Below are 21,742 nucleotides of genomic sequence, written 5' to 3'. Positions count from 1 at the left end.
TACAGTTTCAGCCCACCCAAAACTGGCTGACTAAAAAACTGACTATTTTTGCTAATGTCTGTCAATTAAGGAAGCTCAGCCTTCTAAGTGCCTTTTGCCAATGTCAGATACTATAATAATCTATTTAAAACTGAATTGTTATCAAGTACAGATCTGTGAAGTATTTTTCAAAGTGACGCCATGGCAGACCATTTTGGGATAGAGGAGGTATGAGTGTTTGCAGCTGTGCATATGTATGCATGAGTGAGGCAGATGAGAAGTTTTATCTATTTCACTTTTACCTAAACAGGCAAACTAGAAAGGTATGTTGTCAAAAACTTTAGTTTTTGAGATACGTTAAAATTGTGTACATTCCTGTTTTATAAATCCTAAAGATGTTTCATTTTTTAAGAAAATTTACAATTTCACCATGAGCCAATAATAAAATAGCCCTGGGTTTTGTCACTTCCAACCCACTTGCCCCCAAATTAAAGTTTTGTGCTCCCTCTGCTGGTTTCCCAACTACAGTTAATATACCCGGTTTCCATAGTTCTGCTGCTGCCATCAATGATGCTTCAGACTCGGTAAGCAGAACAAAAGTATAACTTCAGTAACTGACTGACTGTGCATTTTTGTGAGACATAGTTTCTGTTTTAAAATTAAGCTTATCAGAAAGATTGAAAAATACGCTATATTGAAGCTGTTCTTAATGTTTTCTGAAGTTTTTTATAACGCTATTTATTGTTTTGAGTCCAGAATGTTAATGATGAGTTTAAATATCTCTAGTTGAAGACCATAATATTTAAAATGCCAAAATTGCTAGGGCTTCAGAAGGGGTGAAGTGCAGTTGTTTTGTATAAAACCTCCTTGGCCTTTTCAAGATATCACCTTTGGTATTTTCTCCCACATTTTCTATCCTGCCCCACTGGTGTGTTCTTAGTGTCTTCACAATTTGGTGTCTGAATTCTGGCTAAGCGCTGGGGCAATAAATTCCAGTTTTCTGGACTTCTCTGCAGCTTGGTGGATACACTGGTAGGAGGTTTTAAGGCTAACTTTCTCTTTTGTGAAGACAGCATGCTTCCTCTCTGCCATACCTACACAGTGGCAGGCAACAAATCAAGAGTTTGGTGCATTACCCGGATGCAGATTATTAAGGATGATGGCCGTGTAGACAAATTGGGATGGAGGAGCATGGTAGGGACCTTTTGAGAAGACCGTGGGACTGTCTTAAATGATCACAAAGGGACCAGTAAAGGTCCGTTGCATACCACATAGCTTACTAATGAAGGATGAGCAGAACTTTACTCGGTTTCTGGGTTTTTTTGAGTGGTTTCTTCAGAGATACACTTCAGCCCAGTGTCTGTACAGTGTCTTGTACAGATTTCACCATACCTCAGATGTGTCATCAGGGGAGAGGTCTGCAAGTGTGAAACACAGAGAGGACCTAGCTGACATTTGCTGGCCTTGACCACTCTTTAGACCTCCTTGTTGTGGGCCTTTTCCAAATCTGCCTGCCTGACATCTCAAAGTCTTGCTGCTAAATAAAGGACAAAACCTTCTGAGGTCAGATGCTGCACCAAAAAAAAAAAGAAATCCATTTGTGTTATAAAAATAAAGAATCCAGCCAGACCTTCTAATTATTTATTAGTGTGTTGCTTGGTGAGTTTGTGCAGCAGATGTTTGTCCTTTGTTTTTCCCATTGCAAATATACATAGTTACCCGCTTTTCTGTAGATCTTTACATTACCATTAAATTTAATACACATGCTTTATTTATTTTTTATGGCATTGGTTTTCCTAGAACTTTGATACATTAGAAGTAATACAGGACTTACATCCTGAAGCTAAATCAGCAGTCAGTCTGGTTTGAATGAGTATGGTATCTTTTCCCAAGTGGTGGTGGTGATAATGTTTTAATGCTAATTTCTTCTTTCATCTAATGATCTTAAAGATTTTACAGTGAGGCCACCAAGGAGGTTGGGAAGTATTATTCCCATTTTACAGATGGGTATGTTGAGTCACAAAGAGATTGAGTTGGGAGTGATCAAATAATGAATCACCAGCAGAGATTAAAATAGGATACAGGATATACATCACAATACTGATTTCAGAATGTATAGTTTTATTTACCTTCAGTCTGTTACGTCTGCAAGTGACGTTGGCTTGAGTTCTAAGGCATGAGCCAACTTCCCAAAATATCTGTACAGGAGACAGGATGAATGCTTGTGAATCAAGGCTTTTATAAAAGAAAAGGCTTTGGACCAGAAGGACTTGGAAACACTTTGAAAGCTTAATGTTCAGTCTGAAGGAGAGGGGATTGCCTTGTGTTGCTAAAAAGCATTTCCCTTGGATCATTGGTTGGTGTTGATAGGCTTCAAAGGGAATAATGTGATCCCAGCAATGTGGGTATCAATGTGGATGATGGGGGCTTTAATGGAGGGATCCTCAGCGTTCTGATAGAGAATGCAGAGGAGACATATGGGAATAAAATGGAAACAACAACTGATGTGATCGTAGAATATCAGGGTTGGAAGGGACCTCAGGAGGTCATCTAGTCCAACCCCCTGCTCAAAGCAGGACCAATCCCCAACTAAATCATCCCAGCCAGGGCTTTGTCAAGCCTGATCTTAAAAACCTCAAAGGAAGGAGATTCCACCACCTCCCTAGGTAACGCATGCCAGTGCTTCACCACCCTCCTAGTGAAAAAGTTTTTCCTAATATCCAACCTAAACTTCCCCCACTGCAACTTGAGACCATTACTCCTCATTCTGTCATCTGCTACCACTGAGAACAGTCTAGATCCATCCTCTTTGGAACCCCCTTTCAGGTAGTTGAAAGCACCTATCAAATCCCCCCTCATTCTTCTCTTCCACAGTCTAAACAATCCCAGTTCCCTCAGACTCTCCTGATAAGTCTGTGTTCCAGTCCCCAAATCATTTTTGTTGCCCTCTGCTGGACGCTTTCCAACGTTTTCACATCCTTCTTGTAGTGTGGGACCCAAAACTGGACACAGTACTCCAGATGAGGCCTCACCAATGTTGAACAGAGGGGAACGATCACGTTCCTCAATCTGTTGGCAGTGCCCCTACTTATACAGCCCAAAATGCCATCAGCCTTCTTGGCAACAAGGGCACACTGTTGACTCATATCCAGCTTCTCATCCACTGTAACCCCTAGGTCCTTTTCTGCAGAACTGCTGCCTAGCCATTCGGTCCCTTGTCTGTAGCGGTGCATGGGATTCTTCCGTCCTAAGTGCAGGACTCTGCACTTGTCCTTGTTGAACCTCATCAGATTTCTTTTGGCCCAATCCTCCAATTTGTCTAGGTCCCTGTGTATCCTATCCCTACCCTCCAGCGTATCTACCACTCCTCCCAGTTTAGTGTCATCTGCAAACTTGCTGAGGGTGCAGTCCACGCCATCCTCCAGATCATTAATGAAGATATTGAACAAAACCAGCCCCAGGACTGACCCCTAGGGCACTCTGCTTGATACCAGCTGCCAACTAGACATGGAGCCATTGATCACTACCCTTTGAGCTGGACGATCTAGCCAGCTTTCTATCCATCTTATAGTCCATTCATCCAACCCATACTTCTTTAACTTGCTGGCATGGGAATAAAATGGAAACAACAACTGATGTGATAAACTTAGTCCAATAAATTTTTGTGCAAATTCATCAATCTAGGTCTCAGTGTAAGAAAAGAATGAAAACAAATTTTGAAAATGAAACCCTTAGTCTAAGGTTTGTTGTTAAAGACGATTCTCAGCTACTTCTCAGGTTTCTACTTAATAAAAGCAGTGCTTTTCTTTGCTAATGAATATCATTGTGTAATTGCACACTCGGGTTTTATCTGTCTGTCAAGGTAACTTTCATGTAGGATTGTGGTTTATATAGATAATAATATAAAGGCATTAAATGAACATAAATCTTTATAGATTTTAAACAGTTGACCTGCATTTTTAATAATGCCACATATCATGGCAGTAATTACATTTTTAAGCCTCTATTAACAAATCTTTAGTAGTGCTAGATTTTGAAGTTGTGTGTAATGATTAATGGAAAATCACATAGAACTCCATTTGGAACATTAACAAACTTGTCGTAATTATCTGGCTTTGTGTCAGACCAGAATGGTTAATGATCCACAAAAGCATTTAGTGTGGACAGTTACATATAACACCTGAGATTTCACTGTTTCAAAAGATTTCTTAGGATATATGAAAGATTTATGAATGCATTGTGACTTTCAGAAATAAACAAATTGGGTTCATTGCAAGAAATATATTACCAAGTAGTGTTAGACACACGGTATCCATTGTATTTCAGATTTGTCAGGTAATTTAGCTGTTTCAGAGATGATGGAAGTTTCTTTCTGATGTACTGTGATATATATTCTTTGCATTTTACATCACAACCTCAAACTGCATGATATCTCACTTATTAAAATATATGTATCTGATTTAAGTTCTTGAGTTCCATAACTTTTTTCAAACTAGTAATTTTATATTCCTATAGTTAGACCATTTGTAACAGAATACTCACCTCTTTCTTCTTTCCTGCCCTCCAAAAGCTACATCCTGGCATTATAAAATATATTATGGATTACTTAATATGTTAAGCAACTGATAGATCTTTGAAGAACAACTTTTAAATGTGTGACATTTGGAAGAAAATGTGCTTCTAAATAAATCTGGCCTATTCCAAAAGGGAAATTTACAAAAGACTACTAAATGAAGTTTAGACCTAGAGATGAGTGACTAGCTATGATAGTTTGAAAGAATTTGTTTTTCAGTGATGCATATACATTTTTAATGGCAGTTTAGCATACATAGAAGTTATGGTGCACTTACTATTACATTTGTGACCCCAGTTGTTGTTCCATTTCACAGAAGGGGGTACACTCAATTGTAATCCTATTGAGAAGTTCTCTTTGGGATGATGGTGAAGGAGGAGGAAGCAGGAGTGAGATCTTTTGGCCTGAATAAAATCAACAAAAAGTGCACATACCTATTAACAATAAAAAAAGAGTAATTGTTGAATGAATTTAGGGTGGGACTGTGAAAGTAGCATGAAGGAGTTGTTAGGCTTCCAAATCTCATTGATTTTTAATGGGATTTGGGTACCTGATTCCCTTAAATTCTTTGAGAAATCTCAGCTTTAATGTCCAAGGAGAGTTTTAGATGGTGAGAAATCAAATACATAATAACTGTACTGAGTACATTGGGACTTCTCTGTTTTCAAGCAGCTTGGTTCCTACTCATTTTCAGCTTAGCAACTGAGGAGGTGTAGCCGCCTATTTTGAACTTATCTCAATTTTCTCTTTAAAGATGACATCTTTTTTTTATAAATAAATGTGCAAATCACTGCACATGCATTGCCCAGCCTCAGTATCGTGCCATGGATCCTGCGTGTTCTATAGGTGCTCTCTCCACTTTCAGAAATTTGCAGATCTTTAGAGAGGAAAAATAAAACCATATAAAACTCTCCATATGTAGATATATAAATGTCTCAAAAAGCCATTGTCATGCTTAGGCAAACTTTACAAAACCTTAACAGCTTTTCCCCATTAAATTGTCAAGTTCTCTTCCTTTATTTGCCTCTGCTGATAGATTTTTGTTAATCTTTTAAGCTTTCACTTTCTGTGTAGTTGATTCAGTTCAGGCAGAATTCAGGGATTCTACACTCCTTTTGCTGTGCCCGACTCTGCTAACATCAGTGGAAGTTGCATGCTCCTTGAGGGAAGAATGGGCCCCCTAATATTTGTAACATCTTGATTCATACCACTTGGAAAAACCTGTGTCGTCACGCACTGTGTTTTGGCATCACAGAGAGATGGGTGTGTGGGGAAAGCAGAACTTTAAAGGAGACAGCTTCTGTTTAGACACAAATATCTTGCTAATCAGCACAGATGGGCCGAGAAATACAGAAAAAGTACATGACAGTTTAATGGGGTTTTGGCAAAGTGTGTTGTTTTTTAAAAATATACCTGTATGTGGCCATAGGTTTTCCATAACAAGGGGTCTAATGAGACCTGAATGATGTCTTTATACCTTTTTGTTCCTTACTAACAAAAGCGAGTTTATTTTTGAATATTTTATTTTTAAAAATCACCACAAAAATCCTCCAAAAATCAGGCATAATTTTTGTCTCTAGCTCTTCCTTTGTATTTGGATGGCAAGCTGTGGAACATATTTTTGCACAGTATGAAGCTTCTTGGCAGACTCCTTAGGCCAAGTATTGGTGGTTTTAGAGTTATCTTTGGATCTGTCAAAAGTGCTAATGGGCTTTCTGAGCTTCTTTAAGCTTCTACATCCTATTTGATTTCTGCTTTTTGTGTTCTGCTTTATTCTATGATGATTAAGATCCCACTTGAACAAATGATTTGTCTTAATTTTGCTTTATCACATGTGCTGTTTGTATAAATATGCATACTTACCTTTCAGCAACCTATAGTACATCCACAAGCAATTTATTTTGAGTCAAATCCATTAATTTGGTCTTTTCTGATGTGCCCTGAATCAGATGAAGCTTCCTATTCTAAAACTTCTTTTAAATGCAGTTTGCATTGAGTTTAAACCTTCTCTGCAAATTAAGAGCCTGTTTCTTCCAGCCTTGCTCAGACTGAGAAGCACCTTAGTCCATGAGTTAGTACACCATTAATTTCAGTTGGGATGGCTTGCAGAGTAAGGTGTAAGTAAGGGTGACTAATATTTTACTCACTGTCATTCATGAGCCATTTCACTACTCAAGTAAAACAGTAGCATGTGCTTCTCCCCACTGCAGTGTGTGGAGGGAACACTGGCAGAGCTGCCCAGAAGGGAATGCCTGCTGCAAGGGAGCATGGTCCTCTAGGATGGGGAGGAGAGGGAGTTGGGTAAATAGCTGCATGATGTAGCTTGTTTCTTTCTCAGAGCTGCATAAGTTACAATTATGTTGCATGGTCGCTCTTTAACCTGAGCAGCAGCATTGAGAAGAGCTGTGCTGGTGTTCCTGCAGGAAGCATTCACAGGGATTCAGCTCTGTATCTGCCTGGATCTTGCCTTGGCTGCCAGTATCAGTAGCCCTGCCCCTAGCTGGTCTATTATTCTTTGAGTAGTGTCCTTATGGGTGCTCCACTTCAGGGGCACTTGTGCCCTATGTGCCTTTGATTGAAAAATTTTGGTGGTAGTGCCCAGAAATGCACCCTACACATCCTCGTGCCCCATACTGAGGATCTATGGAGCTGTGCAGGCGAATGGCCCTCAGTTTCTTCTCAACCACCTCAGCCTGAGATGGACGCTAGTGTGCCTGCTTTGCTATACAAAGGTTATGCCTTAGTCTAATTTTTTTTTCCTTTTCCTTATACTTAAATTAATTCTATACTTTGTTTTGATTGTCGCAGGGGTTTGTTTTTGTAATCCCTTCCCTCCTAGTGGTGCTCTTTTCTTTCGTGATCCCCATTGTCCCAAGGTAGGCAAGGATCTCTGGGTTTCAAATGTTGCCTCGCTTGCTAGGAAGCTATCCCGGTCAGTGAGGGGCATTCCTGGTGTATCTGCTGCTTGGGAGAAACACACATTTCTCAAAAGTGTTCTGTCTGTTCAGCATTCAAAAGCAGAACTAGGAGATAAAACGTAGACTCTTAATGATGGAGCATTCTCTCTGTCCGGCCTCAGATTGAGGCCAGGAGATTCTGGCTGGACGTTGGCGTCTGAGTGAGCATAATGCCCTGTTGACATCTGCATGTTCTCCCAGATCTGCTCAGGAGAGAGCCTTGGAGGACTCATTCTCCTCTTAAAGAGTCCACTTCAGGAAAGCCTCAGTCTCCTCAAAGTAAGTCCACATTGGAGACCTTGTGTCCTGCACTGGGTACTGCTGAGGCTCCCGGCTCCGTTGATATGAACCTTGCACCTGGGGCTCTGAGCTCATCTAAGATGAAAGGCATCAAATGCCTCAGTACCGAAACCCTCCTCTATACCACAGAAGGAGGGCGCTATAGCAAAGGAGTCTAAGCACTCTACTTCTAAAAGGGCAGTACCTACAACTCTTTTGGTATCTTCTATATATAAACTGGCCACCAACATGTCCTCAGAATGGGAGAGATGCCATGCTTCTCATACTGTCTTTGTTCTTCCCCAGCCATCTTTGTTGGTACTGTATACTTCCATCAGACAAGACCAGAGCAGTCTATGTCCTTGGTACTGACTGTGGAACCTTTCCCTGTACAAACTCAACCCCACACGGTGCCACAGGAATTCAGATACTCCGAAGACTTCCGTGTTTCAGATGAGCCAGAGTCTGAATGCCTCTTGGTACTGAGAGTGGCATGGTCACCAAGACTGAACTATTTCCTGGTACTGTTTGGTTCTCCAGCACCCTCTGAGATGGGTAGAGCTCCTCCTTTAGACAAGGAGGGTTTCTCTTTCAATTCCCAAATATCAGTGCAGGATTCCCCTATTCACCATCCAAGGGACTTTCCTCCTGCCACTTTTGGTGAAAGAGGGGAGCCGCTTCTGGGATGAACTCGTGCCCCTCTGCACTGGTTCAAGCAGCATTGGATGGGATGCCTCCCATGCCTTATGGACTTTCTCAGTGGCCTTGCTGGGATTCTTGGGCTGCATATAGACAGCAATTTTCACAGGCTCCTACACTTTTTGATGTGGAGACCAAGAAGGAGGTATTCTCCTCACCTATTTATACTCCCTCCATTACGTCAGGTGTCGGAATCCTTTAAAGAGCAGGAGGCTACTCCACAAACAAATATCTCCTCATCTTCTCTAGATGAGACAGTTATGCTCCTTCACCTTCTTTGGCTGATGATATCATACAGTTCCAAGACATAATGAAACATATTGAAGTCTCTTTACAGATCCCATTAGAGGTGATCAGAGACTCTCACCATAAGCTCCTGTATATTCTGCAATGGACATCCTCTGCTCATGTTGCCTTGCCAATCAACATGGCTCTGTTGGACCCTGCTAAGACCATCTGGCAGACCCTGGCAACAATACCACCAACTTGCAAGCATTCCAGTAAAAAATATTATGTCCCAGCCAAGGACTCTGAATTTTTATTTTCCCGTCCTTCTTATTCTCTAGTTGTGAAAGCAGTGAATGACTGGGGTGGACAGCACTGTGCTAAGTTACACCTTATGAAAAGGATCAAAAATGTCTTGACATGACAGAACAACATAGTCTGTATTTTCTACATCAGTAGACCCACCGAGATGCCCTTTATACTGAAGCAATAAAGTTATTGAACTGGCGTATAGCCAATCACACCCTCACTTCAGCAGCTTACGTTCCAGGCTACAAAACGCCATAGCTAACAATCTCAGCAGACACTTCTCCCATGATTATGAATGGGAGCTGGACTCTCTGACTCTCAATAATGTTTTTCTGACTTGGGGATTTCCAGAAGTGGATCTCTTTGCCACTATTATTAGCAGGAAGTGCAAACAATTTTGCTTGAGAGAGGGTTTGGCCCTTACTCTTGGGGAGATGCTTTCCTGATTCCATAGACAAGGAACCTTCTCTATTAATTTCCATCCACTCTCCTAATATTGAAGGTGGTAAACAGGATCAAATAGGACAAAGCCAAGATTTATTAATAGTTCCAGTGTGGCCCAGACAGGCCTGGTATCGTTACCTGATTTACCTTGCCATTTGTCTGGGAATGAGTTTTCTGTCCAGTCCCAGTCTTCTCTCTCAAGATGCCGGTTGAACTGTCCATCCCATCCTGGGAATTGGGCTTGGTTACTTGATGGTTCTTGGGGATAGAGACTTCCTGTTCAGTAGGTGTTATTAAATAGTATGGAAGCATCTACGCCTAATTCTTACTTGCAGAAAAGAAAAAGGTTTCACCACTGGTGTGACCATCAACATCTTTCATCCATGCATTCTTCACTCTCAATGATCCTTGGCTATCTGCTAGTATCAAAAAAGTCAGGATTATGTAGAGTTCCATCAGGGTTCACTTGGTGGCTATAATAAGGGTATTACCAAATTCACGGCCATGAAAAATGCGTCACGGACCATGAAATCTGGTCTTTTGTGTGCTTTTACCCTATAGTATGCAGATTTCGTGGGTGAGACCAGTGTTTCTTAAATTGGGGTTTCTGACCCAAAAGTGAGTTACAGGGGGCCACAACGTTATTTTAGGAGGCCACCCTTACTTCTTCTCTGCCTTCAGAGCTGGGTGGCCAGAGAGTGGTGGCTGCTGACCAAGGGTTCAGCTCTGCAGTCAGCGGCGCAGAAGTAAGGGTGGCAATACCACACCATGCCATCCTTACTCCTGCATTGAGCTGGCGGTGACTCTGCCTTCAGAGCTGGGCTCCTGGCCAGCAGCCATCGCTCTCCAGCTGCCCAGCTCTCAAGACAGCGCCACCGCCAGCAGCAGCACAGAAGTAAGGGTAGCAGTACCACAACCCTCTCCCCCCCCCACAATAACTTTGTGACCCTCCCAACTCCTTTTTGGGTCAGGACCCCTACAATTACAACACCGTGAAATTTAAGATTTAATTAATGACATCATGAAATTTGCTATTTTTAAAATCCTATGACCGTGAAATAGACAAAAATGGACTGTGAATTTGGTAGGGCCCTAGCTATAACAGCCTTTCATTCCCCAGTTGAGGGACTTTCAGTGTTTGCTCATCCCACCATGGCGAGATTCAGTAAGGAGTTGAGGAACCTTTTTTTTCACATTTAGGATTTAAACTTTGTAATTAAGTGTCTTATGAAACCTCCTTTTGAACCGTTGGGCACCTGTTCACTTCTTCACCTATCCATGAAAATGGCTTTCTTGGTGGTCATCACTTCTTGAAGAGTCAGGGAAATGGGAGCTTTAATGGCGGACCCTGCTTTTACATTGTTTTTCAAGGAAAAAGTTTCATTACATCTGCATCCTAAATTTCTACCTAATGTATCATCTGAATTTCACATCAATCAAGTCATTCATTCTTGGTTTTCTTCCCAAAACCACATCAGACCAGAGAGGATACCTTCCTCACGATAGATGTCAAGAAGGTGTTAACCTTTTATTTGGACGGAACCAGGTGATTTAGAAAATCTCTAAGACTGTTCATGTCAACCGCTGACCAGTCCAAAGAGTCCACAATTTGCACCCAGAGCCTCTTTAGGTAGATTTCTGGATGTATTATTTCTTGTTACAAATCTGCTGATATTCAATTTCCTCTTAGGGTATTAGTCTATTCCACAAGATTTCTGTCTACCTTGATGACTTTACTCAAAAATGTTCCCATTGTGGAGACCTGCAGCGCTGCAGCTTGGACTTCCATACACGTCTTTTCCAAGCACTGTGCGATGGTTCATTTTTCTAGATCAAATGCTGCCCTTGGGAATGCTGTTTTGTCTTCAGTATTGGACTCTGATCCAAAGCTGCCTCCTTTGGTTGAGCATACTGCTCTAAGTCACCTGAAGTGGAGCTCCACTAGGGACACTACTTGAAGAAGGAGAGGTTACTCATTCTGTGCAATAACTGGAGTTCTCCGAGATGTGACCCACTACAGATGATGCACTGCTAGCACTCCTTCCTCTCTGCTTCAGAGTTTCTTCTTGTGGGACTTTGCAGTGGAGAAGGAACTGAGGGCAGTTTGCTCACGCAGCCCTATATATCCTTGGTACAAGGCATAAGAATATGTAGGGTGCATGCTTGGGCTGAATGGGCACTACTACCAAAAAATCTCCGATCAAAGGCGCCTGGGGTGCTAGTACGCCAACGTGGACCACTAGTAGGGACAAACATCTCGAAGAACTCCATTTATTGCACAAGGTGAGTAACTTCTCCTTCTGCCATTCCCTCTACATTCAGCAATAGACATGGCAGTGGAGGGGTAGTGGCCAAGGAGCCACTGGGTCTGCCGTCCTTTTTTGTGTTTGTGTGAGAGGTGTATCTAAAGTTTCACTCTGTATGTTACGTTTTTAATGAGCATGCAGAGGTTGGATAGGTTGCTTTTTTGTTGTAGTATAAGCCAAAATAAATACATAGGCTGAGCATTAGACTGGAAAATGGATATTCGAGTTCTAATTCTGTCTCTTAGATGGACATGCTCTGTAGTCTTGCAAAAGATGCTTCCCCTCTCCTTTGCTTCTGTTTTCCAATCTCTAGTATAGGGATGCTTTCTGATTCTCCTTCCCAGGGTGATGGGAGTATTAACGTTCTCAAAATACTACCTAATCATTTTTTTGGATTGTATTTTAAATGCTTCTGGTATATTCCCCATTTTCACGGTTGCTCTGGAGTAAATTGTGCTGTTAGCAGATTTTTACATGGTCAGCTAATTACAGTTAGCTGAATAAGAAATCTCCAGTAGCTGTAATTTGTGGCTACTGTCAGATTTCAGGAATATATTTTGTGTGCATAAGAGAACCTATTTTCCTCACAAAAAATTTTCCTCATTCCATATTTAAGTTGCAGGAGTTGAGAGTGAAATCACACTAAGCTGTGTAACTTTCTGAAATCTGAGCATTTGGGAGCATTAATTAAAAAATAACAAAACTAAGCACAGGCTGTAGCAGCAAAATCACCCCAGACTTGAGCTGACGTATTGCTTTCTTCCTGTAGGTCACTTTCTGGTGGCAGTTTGATTGAAGGATGAAGTTAAGGTTCTCTTCTATCTTGAAGATATTTGTATTTGTAAAGTTTTTCTCAAAAACTCTCTCATCTTTCTTCCTAGAGAAATCTGACAGAGTATTTTGTAGCCGTCGATGTCAACAACATGCTGCATCTCTACGCTAGTATGCTATATGAACGTCGCATCCTCATCTGCTGTAGTAAACTGAGCACTGTAAGTAAATTTCAGAATATTCTCTTGACAATTCATTTTAAAAGGTGCCAGTCATGCTGGAGATCATCTGGGATACCTAGAATTTGCGTAAACACAGATTTAAAACTGTTTGTAGGGTGGCAGAAATATTGTATTAAAGTTGGATTTATTGTATAAATGAATGTGACAAAGGGACAGTCTTCTGAGTTCTTCCCTACTTAAAAGGACACTGTATGCAGAGATGAGGCACCGTAGGCGTACTGAGAAATAATCACAAATCACTGGAATCATTAATAGCCATACAATCATTATGTACATTGGCATAAGCAGACAGAAGCAGGGAATTGCAGAACAGAGAAGTAAATGTATGCTGTCAGGATGTATTCAACATACCTGATTTCTGGCTAAAAAATGTCTGTGTGAAATCAGGTGCGTATATATAAAAAAACAATAAATGTATGACTGTGCTTGGGCTGTGGAAAATCCCATGGCAAAGATGACTTTTCTGAGGTTCTCGGGCCTCTCAAGTGTTTGAATGAAAAAGTTTTTCTCTTGATACAAATGCTGTATAATAACATTTACACCATGTTAGTAAAACCCTTTTTCATACGCTTATTTGAAAGAAAAATAGATAAATGATTCTTTCAGGCAGAACTTCTGGTGACCTTCTCTTGATGAACCCAGATGGTGAGCTCTAACACGTTAGAGAACCACATTTTTCGCAATTTTGTTTGATAAGATGTAGGCTTAATGCTACTTAGGTTCCATCAAGCATCTGAAAGATGAAAGCTGCTGAGCACTCCAAAGTGCTGCCTCTTCTAAAAATGGCTGCATATCAATACCAAAAACCTAGCCTGATTTAGTTCAAAGTTTAGCATTATGTATTTGAAGTTTTATCAGTCAATAAGATCGTGATTTTATGTATAAAAGAAAATGTTAAGTTTTCATTCTGTTTTCTCTGTAAATGGGTATTGATTGTTTTCCGTTATGAATGATAAACAGAGGATGGTTAACTAAACATTGCCTTCTAATGCTGTAGACTAAATACTTGAAAGGCTCTTTCTAAAGTTAGAGCACTTATTTCCATTTGTATGGTATCATCTGGCCTTTTAAAGGTCTGATTTTGATTATATAAGATTATAACTGCATCATAGACTGCCAGAAAATACTGCTGAAACAATACATACCAAAACCATAAAAGAATAACATGTACGTATTGGGAGGGGGAGGAAGAGAGAATAAACCCGGCTTGTATTCCATCTCCAGCTAGAAATAATAATCTATCTAGTTAAGAAAGGAAGATGAGATCAGGAGTTTCAGTATAATCTATGGGACATTCTAACGACTTTAGACTCTTGTGACCAAAACCCTAAAGAACCAGTAGCACTTAAATACTACAATGATGGACATTTTAGAAAACTGTTAGATAGACAGACCTATGCAGTGTATTCTTCAGTGTGCTTTTATATACACCCAGCATTGTGGTTTTGCTGTAGAGTCAGAGTGAACGAAGCTACAGACCCAGGTCTAGGATGTAAATCAGTTTGTGTGGGCATGGAGGAGGTGGGGTTGAGTGATTTGTTTGGTTCAGGAAAAAGGGAATTAAATGTAGTATTATAAATTTGGAAGCGGGATGGGGCAGCATCAAGGTAAGGTAAGGTTCTCCTAACTATAGAGCCTGTGTGCTTGGTTGGCATGATCCACCCCTTGGTAAGGAAGGCTGGAAAGAAGCATTACTTACCTGTCACTTTGCTTTCCTTAATAAGCTCTTTCACAAGTAGGCTTGTGTTTTCCTTCCTTATCATCTTTCTCCTATTTCTCTTTCTTTGCCTCTGTCCAAGATAAAAGCATATCTGGCTCTTCAGGGTGAGAGTTAGCCTTACTATACATTTGTATCTTACAACTATATATATAAACTGCATTGAGATTGGAGTGACAGTTTAATACAGGTTTGAAGTCTTGGGCGAGAGCCAGTGATTCCTTGCCTGCACACTTGGCTCTGCATGATCCAGCAGTAGGAACAAGCTGCATTATTTTATTTCAAACTGTGCTCAGCAGAAGCCAAGACCTTGTAACTGGAAACTTACCAAACTCTGAGAAGTCTCAAAGTATAGTCAGTGTCTTGTTTTTTAAAAAAGGAACTGTTGGCAATTAATTTGTTTAACACTTGTGATTTAAATGTAATATCAAGTAAAGTAGAGAAGAATAAGCAAAAACCTTAAAAGTGGAATGAAATATCCTGTGCTACAATGTCTCCTGAAATTCATATTATGATTGAAGAGCTCTTAATATTGGCAAGTTAAATAAGATTTGGTGGTAATTGAGTGCTGAGATTTAACCTATTAATTATTACGTGTGAATTGTTTGTCATTAAACCTGTGGAAAGTTATTGCAATTTTGCATGGGTTTTTTTTTTTTTTTCAACTGGCAAATGCTGAACTGTGAATTTTACTGAGTATTCACAAGCTGAATTTTAACTATTCATTTTGTGATCTAATTCCTCATACAAAGACACAATTAATCTAGAATGCATAAAACTGAGTGTGTGCATATAGCAAAGGCCTCTTTGTGTTTACAAGTTGTAACTGAAAGAGAGAGGAAGTGGAGTATATCTTCTAGCCAGTATTCGAAGCTCCAGCACAGCTTGCCCTTACAGCCCTGCCCTAATAAGTTGTTATACCTATTCACTGTAATACAGGCAGTATAAATATAGAAAATATGGCCAAAGTAAGCAGCCTGGTGGTTCTTGGAGAAATTCACAAATTGAGTCTAATTCCTAAAAGTCCGCCACCTGGTTACTTTTCGTTGAGGTTAATTTATCCCCAACCAGGATATTTCCAGCTTTAAGCAACTATTTGTGCAGAGAAGAAACGCTGTTCTGGCATAAATAGCAAATTCTGTCCCTCTCTATGAGCTGAGAGCCTGCCAGTTCTGTCCATAGTCATCTCAAGGTAAAGACAAGTCGGAAATTGTGCTGTGCATTTGCTTTATTACAGTAAAAGCTTTTTTATCCAGCATGTTGGAGGAATGGGGGGTGCCTGTAAGTGATTTTGGTTAACTAAGAGGGAGGGAGTTTGGGTGTGGGGCTGGGGGTTGGGACACAGGAGGGGGCTTGGGTAAAGCGGTTGGGGCAGAGGAGGGGTTTCGGGGTGTTGGATCGGGGGCGGGGCTCACTTTGGGTGGCTCCCGAGAAGCAGCGACCTGTCCCTGCTGTTCCTAAGCAGAGGTGCAGCTAGGCAGCTCTGTGCGCTGCCCTGCCCTGCACACTGGTTCTGCAGCTCTCATTGGCCGGGAACCAATTGAGAAGTCTACATGGAATACTTTGATATTTCCAGCCTGTCTCCTTGCAGATGCTTCTGACAGAACCAACCCCACTGTGTTGATGTGAAGTTTTTATGGTTCATTGATACACCTACCTTATACAAAACTCTTAGTGGAAACAACTAGCTACCATGCTCCTCGAGGGCACTCCATAACAAGAAATACAATTCTCTTGAGTTATCATGCCATGGATGAGTCATCACTTTCTGATTGAAAACAGTAGGGTCACTGGTGTTGCTGAAAATTGGTCATTGTTATCTTCCAAATATTTATTACATCAGAAATATGTTTAATTTTTCCTGCCTTCTATTTTCAAAGTATTTATTAATAGATAAACTTTCTCTGTTAGTTAAAAACCAAACACACTAGCTTAATGCCTCATTTAGACACCTTTGTTAAAACAGCTCACTGAGTAAAAATGCAGAATGTGGTCAGTGTGTGTTGTGTCTGTGCAGTTTTTTATCCCTTCCTCTCTTATGCTGCTGTTGTGGAATGATCATATCTGTGTCTGCTAGAAAGCAGAGCGATAGGGTTTTTCCTCTTGTTGCAGAGCTGTTGGGCTTCTCCAGCTTTACTGAATGGTGTGTCTAAGAGTTTTGTTCCTCTTTATTGTGGGACTTTTGATATATCTTTAAATTAATGTAATAGTGCCTAAGAAAAGTGCTCATAGTGATTGTAATAACTGGTGTGGTATCACACTTTTATCTGGGCCAAGCCAGGTATTGTGTAAGATCACAGTCCACCATCTATCAGAGGCAGTTGACAGCGTTCTCAGAAAAGAGCAAGCTGTTTTTTTTTTTTTTTTTAAGGGCGTGGATGCACAGACCAGATTTTCACTTTATGAAACATAATAGCACAATGCTTAGAATGGCAACGACAACTCTACATAAACTTAATTGACGTTGAGAAGGCTTTTGATAGCTTTCACAGGACCAGCCTATGGCGCATTCTGTGGGCATATGGAATCCTTCTCCATATAATGAACATCATCAAAAGCTTCTATTCCAATTTTACAGGCAGTGTTGATCACAGTGAGCTCAGTTTTGAAGTCAAAATAGGAGTACATCAGGGGTGTGTCATGTCTGCTATCCTCTTCAAATTGCCATCGTCTGGGTAATGCGGCGTACACAGAAGACGTGCCAAGAGGCATTATCATGACCTTTAATATTGCCTCGTTATCATCACTATGGATAGAGGATCATGTTCTCACCAGTGTAGAATAATTCACGTACTTGGACAGCCCCATCAGCCAGGATGGTGGAACGTGCCAGGACATCCGGAACTGAATCAATAAAGCCAGGAACACCGTCAGCTTAAATACAGTCTGGAAATCATCAAAATACAATACCAAAACCAAACTCAAGATTTATCAGTACTTTCAACACTACTTTATAGTGCAGAATTCTGGGGAATAAGAAAGTATGACATGTCCAAACTGTCTTCATTTCATACAACCTACCTCGGAAAAATCCTCCATATCTTTTGGCCCAGAACAATCTCAAACCAAGACCTATTCACACAGCCAAGAAGGTATGAGCACCGTCATTGCCAATAGGCGTTGGAGGTGGATTGGCCATGTATTTCAGATGAAAACTGATTCCATCACCAAAATAGCAATAAGATGGACACCTGAAGGCAAGTGAAAGCGAGGCTGTGCAAAAACAACATAGCAAAGAGCTGTGGAAGCTGAGCTGAAAAGCCTGCAGCACAGCTGGGGAACCATTTGAAAGACTTGCCAGAAACAGATAGGGGTGGAGGAGCTTCGTCACTGCCCTAAATGCCAGAGGCATAATAGGAACATGATGTTGAGGATGATGATGAATGGTGCCTAAATGCTAGAGTATATAAATTGTGTAAAATTAACATAGTGGTATAAGCTCTGCATGGTGGTGTAATCTCTCTCCTCAATATTTCCATATTCTCTTGTATAGGTGTGAATATATTATCAGAAGTCAGTTGGTGACATAGGTTAGTCAGTTTTGTCCTGATGACAATGCTTCCTCAGAATGTTTCACTCAATTGATGTCAGTGGCTATGATGTTTTAAATTAACACTATCTACCGTGAGATGTGATGCAGCATTCTCTTCCCATTATTGTTTAGGCTTTTACAATTAACACCACACTAGTGCAGTAGTATTTTTGAATTGGGTCTGGCTTTTTTTTTTTAACCTGAATCAAAGAGAAAATTTAATGAAATTATGTGGTGGGGCTTTAATGCCTGGCATGAAGTTATAGTACATTACACATTTTTCAAGGTAGCTTCTCCATATTCCTGTTGGTAGGGTACTTGCATACTCATGCCCATGCAATGGTGCTCTTCAGCTTTGAGAACCTTCTATGATAACAGAGCCCCATTGTGGTTCTGAGAGGTCAAAGCCGATGTAAGGGTAAGCTGTGCAGCCCGCAAATGCCTCCATTCCTTCCTTTCCCTGGCTAGCTGCCTACATAGGGATGTTTCCTCCATGCTCAGAATCTTGATTGGCGCTTTTTTTACAAGTTTCTCCTGTTTTCTAGTAATTGTTTTTAGCTGTTAGTTAGTTATACTAATATTTAGATCATTTTAAGTAGTTCTTTATAAGTTTTTACTTGGTTTATGTGTCACTGCATGGTTAGTGTCTTGTTTTACAACATGTAGAATAAGGTGCTGATTTGTGTGGTGCTGTAATTTAACTAGCTGTTGTAGTTTTGTTTACGATCCTAGGATATTCAAAAGCTTGAGGGCAAAATCTCATTACATAGGATTGATAATTGCTTTCTAATGAATATTCATCATGTCTAATTACTTTAGGCAAATTTTACACATACTGGCTTCCTTATTTTCCCACTAAGTCTGTGTCTGCACTATACTACATCACTGGCAGTGGCATGTGGTGTAAGTGTAGCTACATGTTGCAGTGAACAGCACACCATGTCCACACTGTGGTATGTAGCTACACGTTAGTGAAAGGCTCTGGCAGAGGAAGGCAGCTGGGAAAGGCTCCAGCAGGTGAGAAGCAGCAGGAAACCACGTTGCTAAAAATAGCAGTGTAGACAGTGAGGCACATCTTGGGCAAATAGAGAACCATGTAGGATACTCAAGCTCATACCTTACCCTTCAAGTGTCTTTACTTGCCTAAGCCATGCCTCAGCAATTACACGGCTACTTATATCTATGCTTGCAGGGCTACACAGGTATGTACACCGCACATTGCCGAAAGAAGCATGCAGTGTACACATACCCTGAGTATGATTTTTGATAGGATTATTTTCTTGCACTGAAATTTAAGATTTACAATACCTCTGTTATATACCAAATGCTTTAAAGTTGATGCAAATTCAAATGTGCACATCTTTCATTACTAGCTTTTAAAAAAATATTAAACAAATTATGTATACTTTGTTTACATGCAGTATCTAACAGAAGTAAAGTCTCTCTAGCATGCACTTCAATAATAGTTTGTAAAAATGTTAGCTTTGGAATCAATACAAAAAATAAATGGTAGAATATAAAACATTTACCTAAAAGAATGGAGAAAAATTACTCTTAAAGATTACTTTTCCCCAAACCTTTTCTTTACGTTTTATGCTTTGTACTCAGATAACTAAAATATCCTTTCTAAACCAATTCAACAATTTTTAGTGTTGTTTGCCAATACAATGTTGCCTTCAGTCTAAATTATGTATTTTTTTTCAGTCAAAAGTATTAATATATGTGGATTCTTCCAGGCTATGTAGAAATGTGACTCTGTAACTCATGGATCAGTAGCTGATGATATGATGTGACATTTCAAAAGCTCAATTCTGTAAGTGACAAGTGACTTCATTGTCCTCACATTCCACTTCGTAATGCATTAAAGGTTACAGTGAAGTATTTATATTATACATTAGTCTGAAGATAAGATCTGTGTCATTTTTGTTACTTGAAACAGGGTTTTGACATCAGCTAATTTACACTAAATGCTAATGATACAGCTCTGCTTTTACAAACCCAACCTCACATGCCCCAACAAGTGATTCAAAGAGAATTAAAAATAAATCAACAATGAGCTTTTGTTTTTCAAATTGATTAATGTTCCTCTACCAGGAAAATTATGGATACTTAGAAATGCAGACAAAGTGTTAGTTTAAGAAACATATTCTCAGCTCATTGCATGATGCAATAGCTGCTTGCTCTCCATTAGTGTTGATGGGAATTACACTACTAAGAATATTCCCCTAAATGTGAATTTTTTTTAACAGATTTATCTCAGCATTCAAGGACATAAAATAAACCTTGATAGAGTCATTGGTAAACCACTGTTGTTCTTCGAGTGCTGTCCCTGTGGGTGGTCCACTCCACGTGACGGTGCGTCCTGGCGCCGTTGATCGGAGATCTTCGGTAGCAGTGCCTGGTCGGGACGCACGTGCTCGGCTGCTGTCTCATGGTCTCGTTAGAGTCTGCCTGAGTGCACGTGTCCCACATCTCCATTGGTTCCTTCTCAACCATCCTCGGCTGAAGACGGGACTCAGGGCAGTGCTAACACTCTTCCCTGGTCTCTGAAGGAAACAATCACAAAAATATAGAAATAGTTGGTTAGTAACATCCCAGTTGTTTCCCTTCCTTTAGAATAGTTACTTAGTTTAAAAAAACAAAACAAATAAACCCAACTTTTTTTCCTCAAGCTCGTCTCCCGCGGAGATACTCTCCCCCGGCACTCCCAAGTTCAAGAATGCCAGGGGCTTCAGGATTTAAAAAGTGTGTCTCCTGTCAGGACTCTATGCCAAAGTCCGATGGACATTCACGCTGCATGAAGTGCCTAGGCGAGACACACGTCCCTGCTAAGTGCCTCCATTGCACAAGCCTCAAAACCAGGGCTCGTCATGACAGGGACCTGCTGCTGAAAATGATTTTTATGCAGAAATCCCTACAGCTGTCTCCAGAGAAGGGCAATGGCAAACCCTCTCCCTCACGCTCCCCGGCCAGGTCCGAACCTATTAGGAGCACAGCTTCACCCTCTCAGGCAGAGAGGCAAGAAGCCCAACTGTCTCCAAGCGGAGACTTTCACAAGGGTAAAGGATCTCCTGCAAGATCCTTACCCTCAGTGCTGTTAGCGCTTGAAGGCAGGAGCCTCCGACCATCCCAGCACTTCAGCGGCTTTGGCGGAGCGCAGATCCAGGGACCCAACTTCCCGTGCAGGGAAGATCTCTTCGGCACCAAAAATAGACCCGGTGCTGACAGCACGCTGTACTCCAGTGCAGATAAGAACATCGGCACCGAGCCTGCCCATCGCTCATGCAGCAGCAACGGACCTCTCACAGGGCACACACAAGAGACCCGCGGCATTGGGGAAAGCTAAACAAAAATCTGTGCATGCCTCAGAGCACAGATCGTGCACAGTGGAGCCGGACCCTAGGGAACAGCAACAACAGTTCCTGAGTCAAGACGACCTTTCATTGGCACCTGAGCCTAACTCTCCGCTCCTGGACACACAGTGCTCAATCTTTGACCAGCTGCTCTCCCCACCTGACCACCTTTACTGACAGCAAGCCTGATATGCAACAACAGCAGGAGTTCTCCCCATCTGCCTCTCCTCCTGCACCAGAACCTTTTACACCTCAGACCACGGAGAACAACCACCAGCCTCAGTTTCCCTACTCTCCCCCGACCCCCCCATGGGTGGCACCTAACTTCTCTTATCCCATGCCTTGGCCTCATTGGT

At 41.1% G+C, this 21,742-nt stretch overlaps 1 protein-coding gene across 15 annotated transcripts in view; it reads left to right on the top strand.

Moving 5' to 3' along the window:
• The window catches only part of DENND1A (DENN domain containing 1A), a 372,477-nt gene that overhangs the window by 176,193 nt on the left and 174,542 nt on the right, over positions 1–21,742 (top strand). For all 15 annotated transcript variants that reach the window (XM_043530795.1, XM_043530794.1, XM_037879472.2 and 12 more), the window contains exon 9: positions 12,653–12,763. In XM_043530795.1, the coding sequence (XP_043386730.1) occupies positions 12,653–12,763 (111 nt within the window). The remainder of the gene's footprint in view (positions 1–12,652; positions 12,764–21,742) is intronic.

This window comes from Chelonia mydas, chromosome 16, assembly GCF_015237465.2.
Source record: "Chelonia mydas isolate rCheMyd1 chromosome 16, rCheMyd1.pri.v2, whole genome shotgun sequence".
Classification (NCBI taxonomy): domain Eukaryota; kingdom Metazoa; phylum Chordata; order Testudines; family Cheloniidae; genus Chelonia; species Chelonia mydas.
The sequence above is the reverse complement of the archived record's forward strand: the minus strand, read 5'-3'. Positions and strand labels throughout refer to the sequence as shown.